Here is a 25,051-nt window from a genome sequence, read left to right as displayed (position 1 = left end):
ACTTCCTGGCTTTCATATTTAGTTTACATGTGTTCTTGTCTCACTTCTGCCTCACGTTTCTATTACTCCAATAGATTGGTATGGTTAGGTGGTATAACCTAGACCTGAAGTCTTGACATCAGTCTGTAGTTGGCTTCACATTAGCAGTTCTAAGCTGAGCCTAAGCTGGGTTTCTCAATGGCTAAAACATTCCAAATGTTCCAACATACGTTTTACCCTACATATAGTATTTAGCTGAAAGTTTTCAGATCCTCTGAATTAAGAAATCATTAAGAAGTCGAAATATGAACATTTTTGTAACTGTGCTAATAGCAAGCTGACACATCTGCACACTGAATTGACCTTGCAATTCAGAGTGTCCAGTGACATTCAGTGGAAAGGTGTATGAAGGACAAAACATGTCGAGTTTAAAGTATTTTTTTACCACAAGGCATGAGAGCATAATCATTCATTTTGTCCATAGAGAAATTCAGTTTAGACCTGGGGTGTATGTATATTTCTAATTGCTGCCTCCTTAATTCCCCTGTCCTCCACCAGCCTCTGATCCAGAAACGAGTCATACTCTGCCATCTTTAAGGACGTATCAATTCTTCAAATACGTTCAGAGTAATCAAAGAGAGAGGAGACTGCCAGAGCAAGAAACAACATGTGCATCCTACACTGTTCAATAAAGGTTCTGTGCAGGTACATTTTTCATTTATCAAGACACAAACAATGTAAATGTACCTTAAAGGTAGAACAGTGGTTTTAAATTTCCACTGTGTGCATTACACAGCTTTTTTTCCAGTGGAAAAGTATGTATTTGTATCTTTTCATAGCCTAATGTTTTAACAGAACAATAAAATAAAAAGCCTAGAGGCAAGACGGGGTCTGTGGAGTCAATACAACGTAGAAAATATGATTTCAATGGATTACGCTACAATTATGTTCTTTCACTAAAGGGACTAGATGTACCCTTGAGTGTACTGTCCCAGTGGCAGTTTACTACCTTTATTTCTGTGAGTGTACATGCAGAGGTGTAGCTAAGGGGTTCAAGAATGAAGCATCCTTTCTGGACACCCAAGAGAAAGTGAGACAATCAGCCATCCTTAATGAAGCATCGGTTATGCGTTATGGTAAAAATCTGCTGTCAGGGTAGTTACAGGGTAGTATCTGATAATGCTGCACTGGATATATGTGTTGGGTTAATCTTCTCTGCAAACTTCTGTGAGCTATGTTATGAAGTAGCCTATGTATGCAATGAAAAGATGAGATAACTATCAAAAAGAAAGTCAGTTATAATTATTGGTTTCTCATGAATTATAAGTTTCTCATGATAACTAATTTCTTTTTACCTTTGAATGAATACATGCTGTCCGGCTAGCTTTGTGATCAGTAGGCTCATGTATAGCTTGTAGCCAGGGCAGCTTAAATGAATAACTTCTGTGGTTTGTCTATATGAGATATTTTTCTTACAATTAATATTGTGCACTTAAATGATGAAATTTACTTAATTCAAACACACAATTTCCTCAAGAATAACTAAAATACATCTCGATTTCATATATAACATTAACACAGCTTTATCCTTCAATGTACTTTTAGCAACAATTGTGTTGATGTAATATTGTATTCATGTGAAAATGGACAGATTTAGGTAGCCTATACATAGAGAAAATCAATGCAATACATTTGTGCTGTTTGATTTTTTTTCCTAGCAGTTGTTTCTACAACATTAAAATGGCTGGATCTAACCTGACCACCCCTGCCAACATGAAGGTATTTTTGTCACAACATGTGTGTTGCAATTCCTATGCCTCCATGCCTCCATCTGTAGTTACGTGAAGATTACAGTTCAAAAGCAGTAATAAATGACATAAGCAGCTGTTCAGCGCCCTGCAGCCTTCAGGGGGTCCCCTAGCAACTTCTAGGTTACTACTATACCATTATGTTGTCTAAGATGCTGGAGTGAGGGGGGAAAAAACAAATGCCTCAAATAAGAATGTACATATCTAAGACCATAAAAACATTTAAAAATAAAGTATGCATCATTTAACACCTCCCCATCTCTAGGATGCTCTTTTTATACCCAATCAGATTACTGACCTGTTGCAAATCAACCAATAGGTGTTCTTTTCAGCATTACACAACTTTTACCAGACTTTCGTGGAATCCGTCCCAACTTTTTTGGAACAGGTTGTTGGCATCAATGTGCAAAACAAACCCCAAAAAACAATATTATTTCTCTGTTTCAACATTTGTTACATTGTCTTTGTACTATTTTCAATTAAATATATGGTTTAAATGATTTGTGCATGATTGCATTTTGTTTTTATTTACAATTTATACACCATCCCAACTTTTTTGGAATTGCAGTTATAATATGGGTGTCACGCCGACTACAGAATGACCACACAAGTTCACTAAAACAACAAAAACTAAATCCTGACTACTAGTGTAGCCAGTTATGTGGAGAAAAAATACACATGATATTTAGTTTCCTAATTAGCTAGCTAGCAGAGCAACAACAACGACAACAACAACAAACAGCCTGCCACCACAATTCCACCCCAAAGTGCTAATAGGTTTCCAAAAGAGTCTTTAAAAATCTCACTGTAAGACACTCATGAGGCACGACTGTAGGAGGTGAGTATGCATATTTATGACTTTTTTTTATAGCAGCCAGGGTTTAACAATGGTTGGTTTAGGAAAAATATGAAACACTTCACCACACAAGCATCTACAGAGGACTTTCAACCAGCTTGAGCACACAAACATTTAGCACATATATTATTAACAACAATGGTGAACACTTAAAAAGATCAGGTATTTATTCTAACTTGTATTTCCTTCAATAAATACAAGTTCTCTGCATGGTAACTTGTGGTCTAAATTCATTCCTGAGGCTAGGCTTTGAAGAAGGCCAATAACATTGCTTTCAGCCTCCTTGCACCCTACGCAGTGCCAGACAGGCATTAAAGAATTCAGCTGGTGAACATCCCAGTCCATGAAACTCTGCTCTAAAACTGAATCATGCATTCAAATGTCTGATAACTCCTTCAGTGTCGTCAAGAAGCATTAGTCCAGCCTCAAGACTGCCTTGATTGAGGCATTGATGTGATATAAAAGGATTTATATTGGGTTCATGCTAAATAAAGCTTACATCAAGTTTGGATACCTTTATGATTCATAATGAATATGGGGTGGTGGATGTGAGTCAACAACTGTACCAGTTTCAGAATATGAAGACTGCCTGACTGGCAGAGGCACTAATGTCTTTAACCACTAGAGGGGGATGTTTAACCAACACTCACGCTCAAGTCTGCTCCAAACGTCTATAACCCAGTTCCAAACGGCGCCATGACGGCTCTGCCACACATAACTGCTGCACTTATGCTTCTAATATGGATTGAGCCACTGCAGAGTAACTGTAAATATTTGTATGCGGGAAAATAGCAGTGTTTTCTGTATTCCAGGCTAAGCAGAGCTGTGATGCAGCACCACGCAATGAGCAACGCGTGACGTCACTGTGTTGTAGACAAGCGCGTGCCATCGCAGTCAGACAACTACTTTTCACGTTTATTTCTCATTCAGCAACATCTTTATACATTAATATGCTACAGCGCATCTACAAGTCTTCCAACGCTAAAGAAAACCTAAACGGAGAGTTTTGACCTTCATTAAGAGGCATTCCGCGAGGCTACGCAGGCTAAGAAAAGCAAAAACTATTCTCCTGGAAAAAGTACAGTAAGACTATGAACATTGTTAAGTGGAGGAGCTTATTATTATGAGAATGCATCATGTAATATAATTACTAATGTGTTTTTTCTCTGCAGCACACTTGCTGTTAATTTGTTGCCCACTTGCTCAACCTGCAGTCTGTTTACTCGCTCTGAGCATGGTGCCCCAAAAAGAGCTTCCCCTGCAAACTGTTGTGCAAGTCACTAAGACCTCTAATGTACAAGTGACTATAGCCCAGTTTACAACCCTGCTGAAAGAAAAAACACACAAACAGAAATCATTAACCCATTAATGGGCTGATATCACAATCTAATGTATTCCGATGGTTTAACAGGTAACCAGTGGCTGCTTCTAAATGGGTTTGATGTTTTCCCAAAGGGATTTGACGGTATTCTACAGGAACCTAGTGGTCTTTATTGGAAACCATTAAGCCAATTCTCATCAGGAAGTAAAAGGTGGTCTTGCAGTGCAGTGGTCTTTTTTCAGCAGGGAAAATGCTGAAGCTATGCAGTCCACCTCAAAGTGCATTTGTGTGAAACTGAAAGTGGTGCATGTTATTTATAGTGGATGTGTACAGCAAGCCTTTCACTTTGTGTTCTGCCACCTGACCCTAAAAGTATCTATAAAATGCAGTGGGGCATGAGAACTTGTTCAATGGCAGCGTGACGCAAGGCCTGTGCTACTTTTTTTTTGCATGGTAATGTGACAGGAAGTTTGGCAGGCCTTGTAAAGATCCAGGGTTTAGCCCAGTTCATTGTTGAATTGTTCTGCTATATTTTCCCCTAGAGTTTTTAATTAACCTGTAAAATGTGCAGTTGTACCCTCTCAGATGTACTGCTAACACAGGAACATTGTATTTATAGTTTTTGAATACTTTAGAAGCTGAACAGTCATTCAGTAAAACTCTACTTTTCTGAACCCAAACAATATCTTCAGTATAAAAGATCAAAGCATTCCACATTGGTAATTTAGTGTCCTGATAAACAATTTTAAAGGCCTGCAGCCTGAGGAGCTGAGAAAATATCAGCTGAAGTCTCTCTCTCTCTCTCTCTCTCTCTCTCTCTCTCTGTTTGAGGAGTGGTTGAATGTGCCTCTGATTGAAATCATAAACAATGAGAATGATGTGCAAAGAAGCTGGGCTGATGTTAACGTTAAACGTTCAGGGCTGGTTAAAAATATTCAAGGCTACAGCTCCAGAAGCGATGCCCCTGTGTCAGGATCTATAAGGCATTCAAGCTTGTGCAGATTTCTACTCTAAATTAGTAAATTAATAGACAAAAATATTTCAATACACTATATACAAGGTGAAAAATACAGGGGGCTGTGGGGGGTCCAGGATGTCCTAATTAACCTCCTGGACCTCCTGAATGAGTTCTGGGGGTCCATGAAAATAAACTTATTATGATGTTATGCTGTCCATAAGGGTGAAACACATTCAAATGCTAATTTTATTGAAAGGTCATTGTTTAAGCTGCTTCACCCACAGTCAGTGAGCTTCTGTCTTTGGCATTCTTGACTATCTCGTGATGCAGCACTAGTCTGCCTCAGGCTGGTGCTGTAGCTAATTGGTTCACTCAAGTGGTCCTTCATATACTAGCAAATGTCAATATGCTCTCAATGTCTCTGAAAAACTTTACAATATGCCTCAGCATTGTAAATCAGAAAACGCGCCCAATTTCCCAAGATATTGATGGAAAGAGTGAATTGCATGTCCAAATGTTTGTAGACATCTGCTCATTCAACATTTCTTCTGAAATCATGGGTATTAATAGGGAGTTTGTTCCCTCTTTTCTGCAGTAACAGCCTCTACTCTTCTGCTAAAGCTTTATACTAGATGTTGGAACATGACTGTGAGAATGTGATTGCATTCAGCCACAAGAGTATTAGTGAGGTCAGGTACTGATGTTGTTGAATGATTAGCTCTGTTTCACAAACTCCACTTATCCTAAAGGTATTCCGTGGTGCTCCATCACTCCACAGCCCAGTACTGGAGGACAATATACTCCTTTAGCCAACGCTTGGCATTGGGCATGGTGACCTTAGGTTCATGTGGCTATTGGCAGAGCTTTTCTATGGAGATTATACAAGCTGAGTACCCTAATATAGCTGAATTCACTAATTAGAAGGGGTGCATAAGTTAATTGAGATACTATAAAAAATGGCCTCTTTGAAACTCTTAAATAATTAAAAAGGGCTCTATTTCAACAGTCTATTAAAACAGATGTTCCTTATTAACAACCTGCTAAAATGATCTTTAAATACAAATAGAACATTCAAAGTGTGAAAAACAATATATATACACACTACATATGAACAGACAGGTGCATAGTACTTTGGCATTCCAACTGTTCATTTCATTAACAGTCTGCTGGATGTCATGTAAAGTGTTTGCAAGGCGCTCTATGAATCACAAGATATTCACTTGCTTTGGTGCTTTTGGTCTGTCAAACTGAGTGAAATGAAAAAATATGCAGTGTTGAAACAAGAAGACTGAGGTGCAAAATGGGAAATGCTATATGAAGTAAGATGAGCAATCACATATGGGAAGTTCAAGCAAGATAACGCAGACTAACGCAGCAGCGGTGTTGAGAGAGTGTGAAGAAAAGGGAAGGCCTGTTTGGCTTAATGCCACACAACGTTATAGGTCAGTGACATATTTAGACTTTGAAGGCATATGTGAATTACATATTTTTAATCTTTAAATTAAAATGATGATAAGTGTCCAAATCAGGAGCTAGTCTGAAGCTAGAATCATTTAAAAGCCCCATTGAGGGATTTTGTGGTGAATTCTCCCTGGAATTCCCTCTTGCCAGCAGTGACGTCTTATTTTAAAAATACCTATTGTTGCATTTTTGTGGATATTCACGTGAGCAGGACGGAGAGCAGAGGGGAGAAAGGAAAACAGAATTTGTTAAGATATTCATTATTTGATGTTAGTTTTCAGTTTGTAATCAAACCAAATTCCCTCTTTGATGAAAATCCTTGGCCATTCTGTTACTACATTACTTAACAATCCACTGATCTTCTGCATTAGAAAACAGCATAACATCACAAAGTTCCTTGGTAGAGGCATAAAAATTATACTGTAGAGTTACTCTAGACATTATTAAGACATTATTACTCTAGAGAATGAATAACATCCTTATACTCAACAAAACATGTAAACCCCCAAGATGCTTGTAAATAACAGTATTTAGGACTGTCAATACTCTCTTGGGTGTAAACTGGAATGCCTGATATTGCACTTCACAATTACAGAGCATTGCTGTAATCCAAACATACAGATTAGTATGGGGTTTTAGTTACAGAAGTTACAGCTGTTTTTACAGTAATGTTTTGTTTATGTACAGCACAGGTGCAATGTGATGTACTTCTATTTTCACAACAGTCCTTCAGTTACATAACCCAGTATTCTACTGAAGATGCCTTACTGTTGAAGGAATGAACTTGTTGAAATATAACTATTTAAAGCCAACAGTTGGATAAAGCTATTATTTTACAAGAGTGTTAAACTCTTGTAAAACACACCTTATATACAAGACATTATTATAGTTATATGCACTGATACCAGATTTTAAGACTACAGAGCTGGCTGTTTTAATGTGACACTATGGACACTTAAAAAAAGGTGGTTCTTCAATGGTTATTTACTAAAAAGCCATAGTACTATTTAGAACCAACAATCTAGATAGAACCATTTCATGCTTAAAGGGATCTTTGCATGGTGAAGCAGTCCTTCAGATTGACAGAAAATGTGTTGTGTATGCTTCTATACAGCACCAAAAACGAGTTCTTCTATTTGTTACAAGCTTGACATCATAACAATAGAACAACCTATTTAAGTCTTTGATATGAATCTTGATCTGTATCTGCCAGATACCATTTGTTACCATTTTACAGCAATACATTGTATGTAAGGGATACGGTAGATTAATGTAGTACTCCCACAACAAATTTACAGCTATTTTTTATGATACACTATTGTCTGCAAGGTGCCAGTCCATGCATTTTGCTCATAAAGCATTTACATTGTATTAGAAATGACATCACTTCAAAGAAACACAGAACATTGTGAATCAAAACAGAAGCATAAAGAATTTGTTATCTGAAGAATTGTTTAATATAATTCTTTTTGAATTCATCATACACACAATTATCACTGGAGCATTAGCATTTCTTTTTGACCCTCTTGAGACAAGCTGGAGTTTTTCGTTTCATGTCAAGTTTGGCCTACTTGTGACAGTTAAAACCACAAGATCATAGACACAGACTCAGCACGACACACAAGAACACAAGTTGTTCTGACTTCCTCTTTCTAAAGAAACCCAGTAAGTAGCATTTTACATTTTGACACAGCAAATAAATTGTTAAAAATGTGAATGTATACAAATTTCAGTCATTTTTGACAACACCCTGTATATATATATATATATATATATATATATATATATATATATATATATATATATACATATATATATATACAGTATATATATATATAGTTTTATAGTTTTAGACAATATAGTCAATATCACAATTTTACTATAGAAAAAGACAATATTAAATATCCGCTGCAGTTCAATGTGCAAAGTTTTCTGTACATCAGTGATTGTGATGACATCTATTGAAGTAAAAACAAGCAATTAAGTTTAAGGTATTTTAATTAATCTATAACTGTATAGTTGCTGCATTCACAACAATAATAATGACACCCAAAGCTTTAAAATACTGTTGTCTGAAGGAAGGTCTGAAGGAGACTATAATCATGAACTAGCCTTCAAATTTGCTGTGCAAAATTACAGTAAATGAGAATATAAATTATATTATAAGTAACTAAATGTGCTTTTTTTTCAGTTGGTAACAAGCTGTAGAATTTCTGTGCAACCTTTACACATTTTTACCAATAGATTCTTGCTCCATCTTCCAATCTTACATGCACTGTTTCCTATTTTCTCCATATATTATACTGATCATATTATGAAGCATCCTTGTTAACAAGATTTCCTTACTGACACATAAGTAGCCTTGAACAGGACATTGCTAGTTACTGTGGATGACAACTCCTAGAATCTGGTGAAGACAATACTTGTGATGAGCTAGGTACTCTCCCCTTCACCTGCTGTTGGTTCTGGAACGGGCTTGAGTGGATTATTCTCAGCCCATAGACAGTCTTTCTGTTTTCTTGAAGCAGACTTTGTCTTTTGGACCATTAACAGTAGAAGTACAATGACCAATAGTAGAATGCAAAGCAGAGGAGTGAGGATGCCCAGGATCATTCCAGAAGAGCAGTCTTGCTTAGATTCACCAGAAGCAGCTAAGATACAAAGTAAAAGTCAGTATTATTTTACTACGAATGGATTATCTAGTAAAGTATATGAATAACATTTTAAATGTGTGAGAATGCAGAATTACCTTCAACATGGACATGTACTGAAAGTTCTCCTGATTTGTCTTTGGCTACCTCCCTCCAGGTGTCAGTCTGCAGCCATTCCACGACCTGACACTGATACCAACCATTGTCAGAAGGTTCAGCATCTGGCAAAGTGAGTCTATACAGGTTGGCATATGGGCGGCTATAAAGCAAGTTTCTATCAGTAACAGCATCGGATAGAGTTCCATCCCGTCTGGCAGTGAAAATGGTCGTGGGTTGTCCGTCTTCCTGAGTCTTGGTCCAGGTCACTTCATAATGAGATTTGTCACTGGACCAAGAGCTTATTTCACACTCAACTGTGAAACCAGCATGATGATCAGTGACGTTGAGACTATGGCTCGCTTTCTTTACTTGTAGTTTGTTTTCTGTTTCAAAAACACAAAATACAAAGTGGATCCTTCATTTATACCATCTGTATTATCTTAAAAATATTATGGTACATTGAGTCTAGCATGATGAGGAAACCTACCTATTAAGTGTACATTGACATTGGTAAAACCAGACTTGTCGCCTGCCTTAAATTCCCATTTGCCCTTACAATCAAGCTGATACTGATCTACCTGACAGCGGTAGCGCCCAGTGTCAGATGAGATGGAATTCAGGATGGACAAACGGAAGTTACTGACTGTGGGCCGTGAGAAAAAAAGCCTGTGTTGAAGCTTTGGATCATCAGTCAAGAACTGCAGACGCCCATCATTACTGTAAGTCAGAAGTGGTACCGTAGGTGCATTCTGATCTTGTCGCTCAAAGAGCCAGATCAGAGAGTAGCGAAATGTTGAATCCAGTCCATTGGTATGCAGAAAGCAGCTCAGATCCACCTGCTGTCCTTCTGTGACCACCAGCTGAGCATCAGACTTATTTAGGCTGAAATCACTAGCTGAAGGACAAAAGCCAACATGCCAACATAAGACAATTAAAACAAAGGTAAAACACTTTGTACTTAATCAAAGAACATTAATAAAGAACAGTTATGACCCCAACTTAAGAGCTCTTACTTATAATAGTTGATGTTATAGCTGATTAATTTATTTGTAAAATAATATATGTAATTTGCAGAAAATGTAAGTACTAGGAAAAATAGGAAACTCAAGAAATCTTATTTCTTGTCAGAACTTCATCATACATGTCAATTTAAAACACACAAATTTACTAATAAAGCTTAAGCTTAAACTGAGTGGTCCCACTATAATGCATGTTTCCTTTTAATGGATGACTAGTTAGCCAGCACTTAAGTTTTCTTCAACATATTTTATGTGTACAAGCCTAATTCCAATGAAGTTGGGACATTGTGTAAAACATAAATAGAAACAGAATATGATGATTTGCAAATCCTTTTCAACCTATATTCAACTGAATACACTACAAAGACAAGATATTTAATGTTCAAATGGATAAACTTTATTGTTTTTTGCAAATATTCACTCACTTTGAATTTGATGCCTGCAACACATTCCAAAGAAGTTGGGACAGGGGCAACAAAAGACTGGGAAAGTTGAGGAATGCTCAAAAAACACCTGTTTGGAACATTCCACAGGTGAACAAGTTAATTAGAAATAGGTGAGTGTCATGATTGGGTATAAAGGGAGCATCCCTGAAAGGCTCAGTCATTCACAAGCAAGGATGAGGCGAGGTTCACCACTTTGTGAACAACTGCGTGAGCAAATAGTCCAACAGTTTAAGAACGACGTTTCTCAACGTGCAATTGCAAGGAATTTAGGGATTTCATCATCTACAGTCCATAATATCATCAAAAGATTCAGAGAATCTGGAGAAATCTCCAGTAAGCAGCAAGGTAGAAAACCAACAATGAATGCCCGTGACCTTCGACCCCTCAGGCAGCACTGCATTAAAAACCGACATCATTCTGTAAAGGATATTCCCACATGGCCTCAGGAACACTTCAGAAAACCATTGTCAGTGAACACAGTTCGTCGCTCCATCTACAAGTGCAAGTTAAAACTCTGCCATGCAAATCGAAAGCCATATATCAACAACACCCAGAAACGCCGTCGGCTTCTCTTGGCCCGAGCTCATCTGAGATGGACTGACACAAAGTGGAAAAGTGTCCTGTGGTCTGACGAGTCCACATTTCAAATTGTTTTTTTAAATCATGGACGTCGTGTCCTCCGGGCCAAAGAGGAAAAGGACTGTCCGGATTGTTATCAGTGCAAAGTTCAAAAGTCAGCATCTCTGATGGTGTGGGGGTGTGTTAGTGCCCATGGCATGGGGTAACTTGCACATCTGTGAAGGCACCATTAATGCTGAAAGGTACATACAGGTTTTGGAGCAACATATGCTGCCATCCAAGCAACGTCTTTTTCAGGGACGTCCTGCTTATTTCAGCAAGACAACACCAAGCCACATTCTGCACGTGTTACAACAGCGTGGCTTTGTAGTGAAAGAGTGCGGGTACTAGACTGGCCTGCCTGCAGTCCAGACCTGTCTCCCATTGAAAATGTGTGGCGCATTATGGAGAGCAAAATATGACAACGGAGACCCCGGAATGTTGACTGAAGTTGTACATCAAGCAAGAATGGGAAAGAATTCCACCTAAAAAGCTTCAACAATTAGTGCCCTCAGTTCCCAAACGCTTATTGAGTGTTGTTAAAAGGAAAGGTGATGTAACACAGTGGTAAACATGCCCTGTCCCAACGTCATTGGAGCGTGTTGCAGGTATCAAATTCAAAATGAGTGAATATTTGCAAAAAACAATAAAGTTTATCCATTTGAACATTAAATATCTTGTCTTTGTAGTGTATTCAACTGAATATAGGTTGAAAAGGATTCGCAAATCATCGTATTCTGTTTTTATTCATGTTTTATACAACATCTAATGTATTTTGGCATATGGAATAAAAAAAGTTGATGTAAATAGCAAATATTGAACAGACACCAAATTTTGCATAAAATATAGTTACTTAAGTTAGACAAATTTTCAGCCAGTAAAAAATAAATAAATACCATGACTGATTAGTTGGTTCTGTTTTTTTGGAAACAGATCACAGAAACCAAATATGACAAGGCAGTTGGCACTGGTGGCCTGATGAAGAACTTACTTGTGTGTGTGTGTGTGTGTACTTCGTGACCACTGTATTGGGTACACAGGATAATTGAGTAATAGTCGTGCATCATAAGAACTGAGTAACAGCTATGCGGCTTAAGCTTGAAGTTAAATTAACAGGAAACAGAGCAATATGCTTCTGAATTTAATATGCTCCTGCCTTTCATTAGAATTTACTAAATTACAGGCATATTTACAGTGATCAGGGATTCATGTTTGCTACTTTACTGAGCTGCTTGTTCGCTTATACAGTTCTTGCTATTCTCCTTTGACACACAAAGCTGTTATCATCCACAGGATTGCCAGTAACTGGCATTTATTTTTCATTTTTTCTTGCTTTCAATGATTCCCGATAAACCCCTTAAACAGTTGTGCGTAAAAAACATTCAACTAAACCCTGTCGGACACCCAACTGAACACTAACTGATGCTACAAACTCTGGTTTGCCCAATTTATACCCCACACAAGTCATGTGATGTAAGATTTAAGCTAAAATGTAAAGTCAGTTTGAAAGGTGTACCTTATAAACGGACAACTATTGTATAGCTGTGTGGCACACAGGCCTGGTGGCAAATGCTGGCAAAAGACTGTACCTGACAGGGCTGGGCCTAGACCCCCCCCATAACCCTCCATATTGTTGCTATCCAAAAAATAAATAAATAAATATAATGTCTCTCTCTTTCAAATGTTTAGTCTTCACAAGAAGGCCAACTTATTTTATAAACTTTTAATGTGAGGCAATACAGCAAAAAAAATGCACCTTTTCTATTGATCTGTTCATGAAGAAGTGTTCAAACAACCTAAAGAGCAACTGTAATGTAGGAAAATATAACAGCAACTGTGCAGTTAGCAACAATATGCAGTTAGCTCCCAGATTCACTGATCAGCCATTTTTTATTAATAGATGTCAAATATTTCTGGTACCCAAGCACATCAAAAATGTAATGTATTGAAAATATTCCAAAATACTTTTCAGTTTAAAAGCATGCTTTTTATCACTAACCTTACAAAATATTGATATGGACAACACACCTTGTTCATTCACCACGAGATCCATGGTTTGATGAGATTGTGGATGAAGTGAATACCAGATGCCATCAGGATCTTGAATCCATTCCTCTACCAAACATTTATACTGGCCACGGTCAGTTGACCTGACCTCTTGAATGGCCAGTTGGAAGGTTCGCCTCTCAATCATTTGCATGTTGATCCTCTGGTTCATCTCCTTGTTGACTGCAGGTCCCAGAGTGACCACCCCTTCTGAATCCATTTTCACCAAAGTCTGGGCATCAAATATCCATGTTACCGCAAAACGGGAGGAATTAGAGACTGCTTTGTTCACCAAGCAGTCAATTTTTGCATTACTCTTGATTGGGATGACCAAATGAGCCTTAGGGCTTATGGAGAGCGACAGTTTGCTGACTGTAATGGGAAAAGGAAGAGAAAAACAGGGATGGATTCAGTTGATGCTGGAAATACTAGATATAATTGTTTACTAACAAACTGAAATTTTAAGTCTATTTTTAGCATGAAAAATGAAAATGAGCCATTTACAGAACCTGAAAGCTTTGCATGGAACTTACCAGGAACATGTACAGAGACTGCAAGTTCATTGGAGGGTTTCTGGGCTTTCTGAACATTTTCTTGATAAGCTGTGATTTGGCACTGGTAACTGCCCTGTTGTTTTCTGCTTGCCTTTAAAATCCTGAGATAGAAAACTGTGATTGAATCCTGCACTTCAACTTCCAGCTGATAATCCTTTTGCTCTCTTCCACAGGATATGGCCCCATTGCGGAGCATACATATAATGTCTTTTTGAGGATCTACATATTTTGATTTGAACTTCCAGTGCACATCTAAGGGAACTTTAGGTCCTTTTACTATGCATATCATAGTTATTAGTGAATTCTCAGTCACATTTGTGTCACGACTTCTCAGGGACACTTTTAGAGAGGACTCTAAAAAAGAATAAATAAATAAAGCAATCAAAGATGAAAAAAAATTAATCATTCAAATATGAAAGTGATTAATGATGCATACACTCTTAAAAAAGGTAACATAAAGGGTTCTTTCAAGCACTGCTATTTGCTATTTTTCAGAAAAAGGATATATAAATGAATGGTTCTTTCAAGGAATTATATGTATAAATGTAGATGTGAGGGACCAAAAGAACCTCAAAGGTTATGTACCAACAAAGTTTTTTTTTTCTTATAACCATTTGTGCTGCCAAGAACCATTTAGGAAACTTGATATTATTGATAGGCGACAGGTGAGCAGGTAACATTATTCAGATATATTGAAATGCTTGCTAACCAAGGCATTATTCAACTATTCAACAAAGATACTTAGGTCTTCCTGGAATTCTATATAGCGTTAAAAGATCTGAAATCTGTAGTTACCATCAAGTGACAATAACAGACTGATGCTTGTCTGCTGACTTCTACACGCACATTTCGTTATACATTTTCCCAACGTTGGGTGTGCACCATGGTAAAGAATGACTGGGCCAACGTAAATAATTGTATACAAAAGTTTCAACCTATGTTACTGATAAAGGTGCAACCTGTCATTTGTCAGGAAAATCTCTGTATATTGTCTTATTTTTCTTCTACACATTCTGTTACCCCTATGTCACCTTCCAAATGGAATAAAAATATGAAGTGACTGGTCTTACCAATAGATTCAACAGAAACCAAGGCTGACTGGCTGTTTATGCTGCCACTGCTGTCCATGTTCCACTCAGACACAGTGCACTTATATTCACCACTGTCAGACAGGACAGCACCACTGATCTCCAAAGTGAAGTTAGTAGCAGTGGAGCGAAATGTGCGAACAATTCTGTCCTGATACTGAGCCCCCGTCCCTCTCACCATCACCCCCTCATGATTCAGGCTGATGACATCCCTGAAAGAGCTGCTTGTAGATTTCTTGTGTTGCCAGGAGACAGATAGTGGTCCACTGGCTTTAGACACACTGCACGTGAGCTGTAGTGTTTTTCCTTCAGTCATGTTAATGAGCTTCTCTGCCATAACCACAGCCAGACCACTCTCTTTAAAGAAGGGAGTCAAAGTACAGGATATTAGTTCTTGCATAGTTTTCTTCAAGTATATTACTATGTCTGTTGCTTCAGTGCAGTTAGCAAACATCCAGGAAACATTTCAGGACGTATTTTCACACTTTTGGCCATTTCTTTGGATCCATTTGTCATGAAATAAGACATAATGTAAAGGACAGCTGGCAGGGAATAAGGACTTAAGCTGGGGATGCTGAAATTTTATGGAGTTATGACATGACGTGAATAGTGGCATCCAATCAGATTGTTGATGTGTGACACAGTAAGCAATTGTGTCCTGGGTTTTTGGATGATATCACTGACAGAATACTATTGCTGGCTGGATACTGAATACACTGTCCTAGCTATATTCAGTAACTTCAGCAACATATTTCATTACAATGCATAATAAAGTAACACATTCAGAATGCATTTATTACACACAGGCACATTGGGAAAAACTTTGTTGTTGTAATTTTTATTTAATTCACGCTGAGAGAGACTAGTGAGAGACTATTCAGTCTGATTATCTGATGCTGAGATGAATTACTAGCTTATCAAAAAGTCTACTCAGGCTTTACGAGAAACTTCATTATTTTAAAATAGTTAATAATAACAAACACTGATGGTGTTTCTTTATTTAGTGGGTTAGTATTCTAAAAGTATACTAAAACTCTCCTAAAACTGTATTAAATATAGTATTTTTTTCAAAATGTAACTGAATACAGATGCTTAATTTCCATATTGTGAACATGTATTCTCAATACTTCTATTCCATTACATCCCAGCCCTGGATTCGAAGCACTGCTGTTATGAAGCATCAAAAGCTATTTGACTGAATGTGAATTTTCAGGCTGTTATATGTGAGTGGATGAGAGAGTAAGAGAGGTGTTTCACATTTAAAAATGGATATGAGGTTTTCATATAACAGAAACAATATGTAATCTTTGAAAATTACACTTGTTTACAATATTTTACAAATATTGAGCAGCACTGATTTCAATTTTTATAGAACATTTAAAGACAATGATAATATCTGACCTTTGGCTTTGATGTGCACAGTCTTTTCACTGGACAGTTGGCTTTGTCCTTTGGTGAACTCTCCTGTCTCTGCCCGCTCCTCTTGTGTAGCTTTGCACTGGTACTGGCCTTGGTCCTCAGCCCTGACTGGCCGGATGGTTAGGATGTAGGCATTACCACTGATCTTCGCTGCTCTCAGTTCACCCTTGTTCTCTCTTTGTTTGTAGTCATTAGCTACGGTCAGTACACCAGAGGGCCCGATGTGGGCTATTTCCATGTCGTTTCTCAGCCAGGTGATGGAGAAGAAACGTTGTAGAAGATTCTGGGCCTGCACACTGCAGCGGATCACTACCTTCTCTCCCTCCTGAACAGTTTCACTGACATCAATGGCAGGAATTAAGGAGCCCACTTCACCAACCTCTGACACACAGAAAACATGGAGATACAGAATTTAGTACATATAACTAGTAAATAAAAGTACATATAACTTTAAGAATTTTTAAAGTTAAAGAACTTTAACAAATTTTGTATGTAAATGCTTCATGCTGTAAAAAAAAAAGGAATGGTTTGTTTTTCCACCAAAAAGAAAAAAAAATGGTCTTATTTTGAGTGCTTTAGAAGTATGATACTTATTTCACAAAACTACCTTTCTTTAACATCCACAGGATATTCATCCATTTTAAAATTAGAATAGTTATTTTTCTGACATCATAACTTTTTTATGAGGACAAATATGTTAACCATTTTATCTGCTAATTTGACATAGTATTCATTGTTTAATTATGTGCCACTTTATGAAGGCATCTGTTGTCATTAGAGTATTTTTTTTTTGTGTGAACACCCTAAATAATAGTAATATCTTCCCATCTATAAAGCATCCAAATGTATCGTGGATTTGTCAGTCAACTGGCAGCCTACAGACTCTGGCCCCATGCAACACCCTTCCAAAACTCTTTTTTTCCCCACAGTTTTTACAAGATTATGATATTCACCAATGTTTTCTTTTTTTACACACACAGGAGCACAAAGGTGCGATCCATTCCTCATGAATCTGGTGCAGACTTTTTTTTTTAGGAACTTTCTCAAGAACAAACTCTTAAAAAAAAAAAACTTAGGAAGATGTTGGTGAATGAGGCCCATTTTCTAAAACAGATATAATGCTGAGTTAAAGAACAAACCTTGTTTGTAAATTTATTTGTAAATTGTAAAATTGTACTCGCAAAAGTATGACTTCATTGAAAAATGTTTAGGTCTGTTTTTCTTCGAGAAAGAGATGAGTCTATTTGGGAAATGCAGTCCTGAATACCTACCTAGAGCTTTGATTTCCACATAGGAACCTGTGGTATTCTTGTAGGCAATCCGTATCCAGGAGCGGTCTGGGTCCTGGATCCATTCCTCAGCCTGGCAGTAGATCTCTCCTCTGGCTGACTGTTTCACCTGACTCATCTTCAGTCTGTAGGTGGTGTCTTCTACTTTCTCTATGCTGATGAGCCCTGAGTGGTACTGTTTTTCAAACGCTGCTCCAGGCCTCACACTCAGATCCCGGTCCAGGGCGATGATGGGGAGGGTCTCAGTGTTCCCACGGAGATACCATGTGACCGACAAATGAGTGTGCTGCATGGTCTGGCTAGAAACTTCACATTCAAGCTGAAGTGATTCACCCTCAGAGATACTATAAGATGCAAGGCTAGAGAAGGATACCTTCAGAGTGTCCTCGATCACTGTTGGAGACAGGACAAGGCATCTTTAAAATGTCTTTTTCATTTTCTCCATTTTATCTTACAGTAAATAAATCAGAATTTGGTAGACATCTGGTTTAAAGCCTCGTGCATTTTATTACAGAAAGATAGGTAAAATCTCTAGAATATCTAGAAAAGATAAGTCTATTAAACAAAAATATATAAATGTTTTGATCTTATTCAAAAAATCATCTTTGAGAAAGAGAATGAAAACAATCATTACCATTCAGTATTGTTTTTCCGTTGTAGGTTCCCTCATAAGTGTCATAGATGTTTGGAGTATAACATTCAAACTCGCCCGCATCGTCTGCTTGCAGAAGTTTCAAATGCAGGATAACTGAGGTCTTTGACAGCCTTTTAATCTCAATGCTGTTCTCAGTCACTCTCTGTCTGTACACTCTATAAGCATAATCTGGGTCAAATGTGCTAATCATCCTGATTTCCTTTTGTGGATAATCTGGTTTATAGACTGAAAATGCAAAGCCTTGGTCAGCCTGCCCACTATAGCCACTAACATTACAAGAGATGGACATTGGATATCCTTTCACACGGTACAACGGACCTTTCTGGATCTGCACCAGATGTTCACCTCTGCAAATATCTGTAAAGAAAAGATCCGCAAACGTAGTAACTGATAGCAAAAGTTAAACACTGTCATCTACCATTATTATAATGATGTAACTAATTTGAACCATATTACAGTTCTGAAATACAACACTTGTAAAAATGTTTTGTGTCAGCAAGATATATATTAGTGAAAGTACTTTCGCTAAAATAATGTTTTAAATAAATTATACTCGATATTTTAGGGCAATTTGATTTCAACTGAGCCTTTACATATCCATGTCTTGAGTTGTTCCAACTTGATAAGCAAGACAAAAAAAAATATACAGTAAAGTGACTTTATGTATTGATTGTACGGGAAGTTGATTTCTGTGTACTGTAACAACTAGGAGAGTTAATCCATTGTCTGCAAATTACATCACATTGGCAATGACATGGGTCCTCAATTAACTGAATCATTCTTTGGCAGGGGAACCTTATCCTAGTCTAGAAGAACTACTACTCAGCAGAGTTTAGCTCCAGTCCTTATCTAACACATCTGATCTGGTAATGAAGACCTTCAGAGGCCCCTGTTCTACAGCAATTATGTTTTTAATGTCAGAGTGCACTACAAGGCTTAATTTTCATGATTTTTAAAGAAGATTTCTCTGCAGTCTCAAGCATCTACAAGGAGTTGATTTCTAAACAATGTTTTGCAAGTTTGTGTTTGGTAGTACAATTGCTGGTGCTGAATGGAAAACATATTGAATAATGTGTGTGTATGTGAATAATATATATGTATACTTTGAATAATATATACAAATGTATTTAGATATGAGATCATTATGGAGCTTTCAGAGTTTAATGGCATTTATTTGGCCTTGAGCAGGAACTGTGGCAGCATTATATGGGCCCCACCTAAAAAACATATACTAGCATCGCGACTGTCTAAACAACACAACTGCATTTACAGATGTGTATATCCACAAAAAAAATCCTTCTATGGTTCATTAACAAAGACAGTGGTTATGATATAAACTACTGTGGCAACAGCTACCATTAAACTAGTAAGGAACTTTACACTTTAAGCACATTGTAAAAAATATATTTATTGTTGTAACTAAAAGTAACCAGGCTGCTTTCATTGAACTTGTAATGGTAAGTGAGCCAAACAACAATATAATATTATAGGAAATTTTGTCAATATGCTGCCTTAACTGCCTTAGTTTATTTTAAATTTCGAATTAAACACTGCATCATTTTTCACAGTGTAACCTCAGAAAGATGTTAGTGTTGTATATGTAACAGTGACTGATTTATAGCAAGACATGACTGTTCAAAGAAAAGCATGCATCTCTGAAAAATAATAAAATGGACATCCAAAAACGTAATAAGCAGTTGTCCATAAGTCACACATTCAACTTCTGTCAGTATAGTATAAGGTATGATCTCACCACTCAGCAGGAGTCCTGCGAGGCACATCAGCAGAGGCAGCTGCCACAGCTGGAGCTGAAGGACCATCCTGAACCTGACTGACCTGCACACAGTCAGTTGGCCTCCACTATACAAAACTATTTACCCCAAGATTTCAGCTAACAGACCTAAGCGTAAGTGAAGAGATGCACCATTCGATCAATCCTGTGACACTTCACGTAGACTTGTAGACTAAGAGGAAATGAGAAAGGCATGTGGATTTCCTGTCAACTCATGCTTTCATGTCTTGTCTGCCACCATGCCGGTTCAGTCTATTGCAAAGAATCTTTACCAAAAAAAAAAAAAGTCAACTTGTTATTCAGGTTCCACATCTTACACAATGCATTAAAAACATAAAATCAGGACAGAAGAAATAGAAGATTGGCTGCTTGCTTTCTGTCAAATCATACCCCTCAGCAATTCCCCGCCTCGCTAAACTACTCAAGACACATTATTAAGCAAAGCTGTGAGACGTGTTCATCGGAATCAGGTTGTGGCTTGTGGTTTTCGTCATGTGTATCTGGATAACACACTTAAAAATCTTTGTCATACAGATATAATCTCACATAGCTTCTACTTCACCTTTTTAGCACTGCAAAGTCACTGCACTTAATATGTCAGTGAAGCACAATAGGCCCTTTTAGGCCCTCCAGGTGCATAAATCCCTTAGAGAATATCCAATAGCCCACTGTTTCAAGAAATGGCAATTTCGCCACCTAGTGGTTTCTACTGCAGACACATGACTTTGTTGGGATTGTCCATCAATTATGCCAGCTTTCAACAAAACATACTCTGACAACTATCTAGCAGTGTTTGGGTTTACTTATTTGTTTGGGTCTTTGTGACTATTTACCTACATAGACTATGTATACATTCAAAAGTTTGGACTCAATGTTTTTTATACTATGAATCCAATCAGAGAAAGAATGATGGAAAGATAAGATAATCTTGCGCAACTTCACATTTCAAATTATTCAAATGGCTAAGAAGCTGCAGATAAAAATGAAGATGTTTCAAAAATCTGCAGAAAGATGAACTGAATTGTTGAACAAAGCTGTATGGCATTGAGAATTAAGTTATGATTAAAGGAACACAAAATTAATAATATTTCAAAAGGGCAGAAAGTATTGTAAAAAGTTTTAAATAAAAAGTAGAATAAAAATTAATGTTAATAATTTTGTTTACTTTTTGTTTACTTAATTGTTTGACTAAAAGATCTAAATATACATTTTGGTCAATAGTTTTTCATATTTAAATCTACATTGTATAAGCACTAAAGCGTGTTGTCACATATAACATCATGACTGTGATTTGGTCAAAGGAGATCATCACAGTTATGATATTTCTGATAACACGTGACTTTGATTTGCTTTAACATAGGTAAGAAGTAGCCTCTTTTGTTATAAGAGCTGTAAACTGTCACAATATCAGGTTCAGCTCAGCCTTTTCCAATTCTTGCCAGATTATCATCAATATACTTTTGTTCGAGCCAGTCTGTAAGGTCTGTTCATTATTTGTAAGTCGCTTTGGATAAAAGCGTCTGCTAAATGTAATGTAATGTAAAAAAAAAAAAGGCATTTTACTGCCTATCTTGTTTGATGACTTGTATTCTGTTTGTTTGTGGCTAATTACAGCTTGTTTAGCATTAGCTGTTCTGCCATTGGAGCTGCTGAATCTGACCAAACGGACTTCAGATCAAATGTTATCCTACAACCCCAATTCCAATGAAGTTGGGACGTTGTGTAAAACATAAATAAAAACAGAATATGATGATTTGCAAATCCTTTTCAACCTATATACAATTGAATACACTACAAAGACAAGATATTTAATGTTCAAACGGATAAACTTTATTGTTAAAAGTTTGTGGAAGAGTCCATTTTCTGTTTTTACGTGCTAAAGAAGTAACTTTGTAATGGTTAGCTGCAGTATAAAGCAGTAACCTAGCAGCTGGTTCACAGGGAAATGATTCATTGTAAAAGAAAAAAAGCACAGGTACCAAATTGTGCTGTTGAAACTAATAGTCGCATAATAATGTATGCAAAATAAAACTTGTTAATATGACAAAGCTCTAAGTAGCCGTGTATGTTTTAGCAGCTTTTAATGGTGGGCCCTCATTTGCTTTTTTGCATGTATCTGCTGTTTTGATGATGACAAGCTACAAGAAGAGCTTTGAAAGTTGATCTGATGTTAACAAAGTGCTAATAGTTTTGACAACATAATCAAACAATTTACACCATATATGACTGTAAACCCAGACCACAAGAACCACAAGACTTGCAGTCAGCTCAAGAGCCAAGCTGAGATGGCTTTAAACTGAAGTGAACGGAAACAGCAGAGAGACAATTGAATCACAACTGAAGCTTTTGTCCTGTGGTTTTGTTTAACATAACAGCAGTCAGGATGTAATGTCTCATGTAAAGCAGATTGCCCATGTATTTTGAAAAGACCATCTAATCTGCTCCATCTGACAAAGTACAAAAGTGGTCCCAGAGTTTGGGCCATGGTTGATGACATATTAAAGATAGGAGGTCTTAAACTCACTCAAACGCAAAGATCTCCCTTTCTGATTCCTGAGGCCAGCCATGCAAAGCACAGAGAAACAGAGGCTCGAAGGCGTCTGCCTGTCTGCAGCTATTCAATCCACAAGTTGACCAGCATCTTGAATAGAGCTAGAATGCAGCATCAGCCTTTTTAAGCGGGAACCACATTGGCCTGGACTGCCTTCCACAGCATGGAGAATAGCTAAACATACAGAGACAAAATTCCCCAATAATGTGCCGTGTAACTGAAACATTACTCCGCCGAACCCAAAAGAAAAGAGTCAGCTTTTCCTAAATTTCAAGCCGTTCTCTTGTGGTTTAACAGCTCTATTACCCGGCAATTTATCATGTCATCAGAGCACAGTACAGGGACATGAACTAGAGAACCCCCCATTTGATAAGTGCTCAAATGAAGCGTTTATGGATTTTTGTTTAATTTCTGAAACTGTGGTTTTAACATGGTCATGGGCCCTGTGACAACATCACAACCACAGGCATGTTTATGCTCTGTAAGCTCTAAACTAAACAGAGACTGTATGTTGGTACCGCAGCTTAGCAGAGAAAAAGGAAAGCAGAAAGAAGGTGAAGAGAACTGGGCTACAAGGAAAGCAAGACAAAGCCAAAACACACCCTATCTTGCTATGATTTTCAAGTAATAAAGAGTTGTGAAACAGGCTCCCATTGCAGTGAAACTAATAATTGCCAGGCAAGACAGCATTGCACCTCCAGTGCCTGACCAAGGCTAACCTTAATAAGATCTAGCCAGCTTAATCATACTACACTAGCCCACCATTCTTTTTCACCTTACAGTGAAGCAAAGATGCTTATCTGATTCTATTATTCTGTTTTTTTTCTCTGCTTGCAATTTCACCAAACAAATATAGCCAGGAGGAGCCCCCTTGTGGATGAATATATCAATATATCATTTTACCTTGAAAGATGACACTGCAGGTGTTTAAAACAAGAGATCTCCCATCTATCATCCATCAAGCTCCATGTTCCTGAAAAAATGTGGGAAGAGTATGACAGACAGCTTCTTTCAATCCATCAGGATGAATTTCCCAAAGCAGTTTTAGCAGAATGGTCACTGTTAGTTGGCAGAGAATCATCATGAATGTCATCCAATATGCAAACTAAACCAGCAAACTTGGTTCCTTATATTCAGTATTATATGCAAATTATATTTTATACAAAAACTTATATGCAGTACTGTTAAAATTCAGTATCACAAACTTTTTTCAAATATTAGTGTTTGATATTTATATTTATGTTAATGAAGCCATGCTTGTGTACTGCAACACTGTGCTTGACAGTTTGCCATCACTGAACTGTCGCATTTAAAATCAGAGGAAACAAAATATTGTGAGCCGTCACATCAACACTGAGGAAATCTAATAACGTTTAGGTTAAAGTATTTTGAACTATTCATTTAAAATAAAAGCACTCAACAAATGACAGTAAAGTAACACTACAGCTAAAGAGGAAAACATAACTCAGTCGCTCAGCGTAAACAAAGTCAACAAATCTGGTTTAATGTGAAATGGTGCATTGAAGAGAAACTTTTCCGCCAACATTTTAAAAACACTAACAAAAAAAAAGGACAAAACCTCATCTTGAAACCACTGTAAAATGTGTAAAACATCAGGCAATTAATACAGAATTTATTGCCCTAGATTTCTGTGATGTAGTTTTTAGGAGCAGTTCAAAAGTTCAAACATCTGGTTCCTACCACCACTGCTGTGAACAATTCTGACTCAGGACGTTTCTCTAGAACTGAGCATTACACAAGACCACTCTGAATGAATTTGTTTTACATCTTAATGACTTAATTATGTCAAAACTTTGAAAAATCAATGGTTTTCTCCTTTAAGTCATCTTGGACACTACGTGGAACATGCGCAATACGAGTACTGTCCGATACCAATACTGGTATTAAAAAAGTCACCCAGCATTCATTTTAGACTGCTATAATGTCAGACTACAGATATTCTCAATAAACCAGATAATATATCAGACAAACTCAAAGAATCAAACAGTATCTGTAATATCCCTTAATGCAAGTCACATGACTTTCATATGTGGGTTTTTGCATATCACATGATAACGTGTTCACACATAAAAGTGTGATCACACATGAAAACTTGTTCACATGTGGGGGAAAAAAAAAAGTGATTGCCTGTGAACACAAGCTTTTCTCACACTTGTGTGACCCTTTAGAGATGAACTGTATGCTAACAGCTATGCTGCATGAACTAACAGTATTATTGCCATTACATGGTGTAGGAAACTGTGAGTGCCAGAGAAATACACTGTAAATATGAGTGCAGGACAGCAGAGGGCAGATTGACTGAAACCCGTCTTGCACTTCACCCCCTGCCTCTGCATGTCATCTGTTTACACGGTTGCCATGTCAATGGTAGAGTGTTGCCAGGTTGCTGCAGCATTCCTGACACCCTCCTCCTCCTCCTG

At 37.4% G+C, this 25,051-nt stretch overlaps 1 protein-coding gene across 2 annotated transcripts; it reads right to left on the bottom strand.

Annotated features, from left to right (window-relative positions):
• Positions 1–8,237: 8,237 nt before the first annotated feature.
• On the bottom strand, positions 8,238–23,583 carry LOC108435175 (immunoglobulin superfamily member 2). 2 transcript variants are annotated; one of them, XM_017710800.2, is made up of 11 exons: positions 23,514–23,583; positions 20,021–20,167; positions 18,247–18,624; positions 17,595–18,005; positions 16,306–16,704; positions 14,887–15,261; positions 13,796–14,170; positions 13,245–13,634; positions 9,621–10,028; positions 9,133–9,516; positions 8,238–9,034 (listed from the first exon to the last, which is right to left on the bottom strand). In XM_017710800.2, exons 2-11 carry the CDS (start codon positions 20,085–20,087, stop codon positions 8,817–8,819), a joined length of 3,405 nt encoding a protein of 1,134 aa, XP_017566289.1. In that variant the 5' UTR covers positions 20,088–20,167; positions 23,514–23,583; the 3' UTR covers positions 8,238–8,816. The 2 variants fall into 2 exon arrangements, with proteins under 2 accessions (XP_017566289.1, XP_037395208.1); XM_037539311.1 differs by lacking the exon at positions 23,514–23,583 and having other exon boundaries at positions 20,021–21,103.
• Between the last annotated feature and the right edge of the window lie 1,468 nt (positions 23,584–25,051).

The sequence above is a fragment of the Pygocentrus nattereri genome, chromosome 6 (assembly GCF_015220715.1).
Source record: "Pygocentrus nattereri isolate fPygNat1 chromosome 6, fPygNat1.pri, whole genome shotgun sequence".
NCBI lineage: Eukaryota > Metazoa > Chordata > Actinopteri > Characiformes > Serrasalmidae > Pygocentrus > Pygocentrus nattereri.
This window is presented reverse-complemented; position numbering and strand designations above follow the sequence as displayed.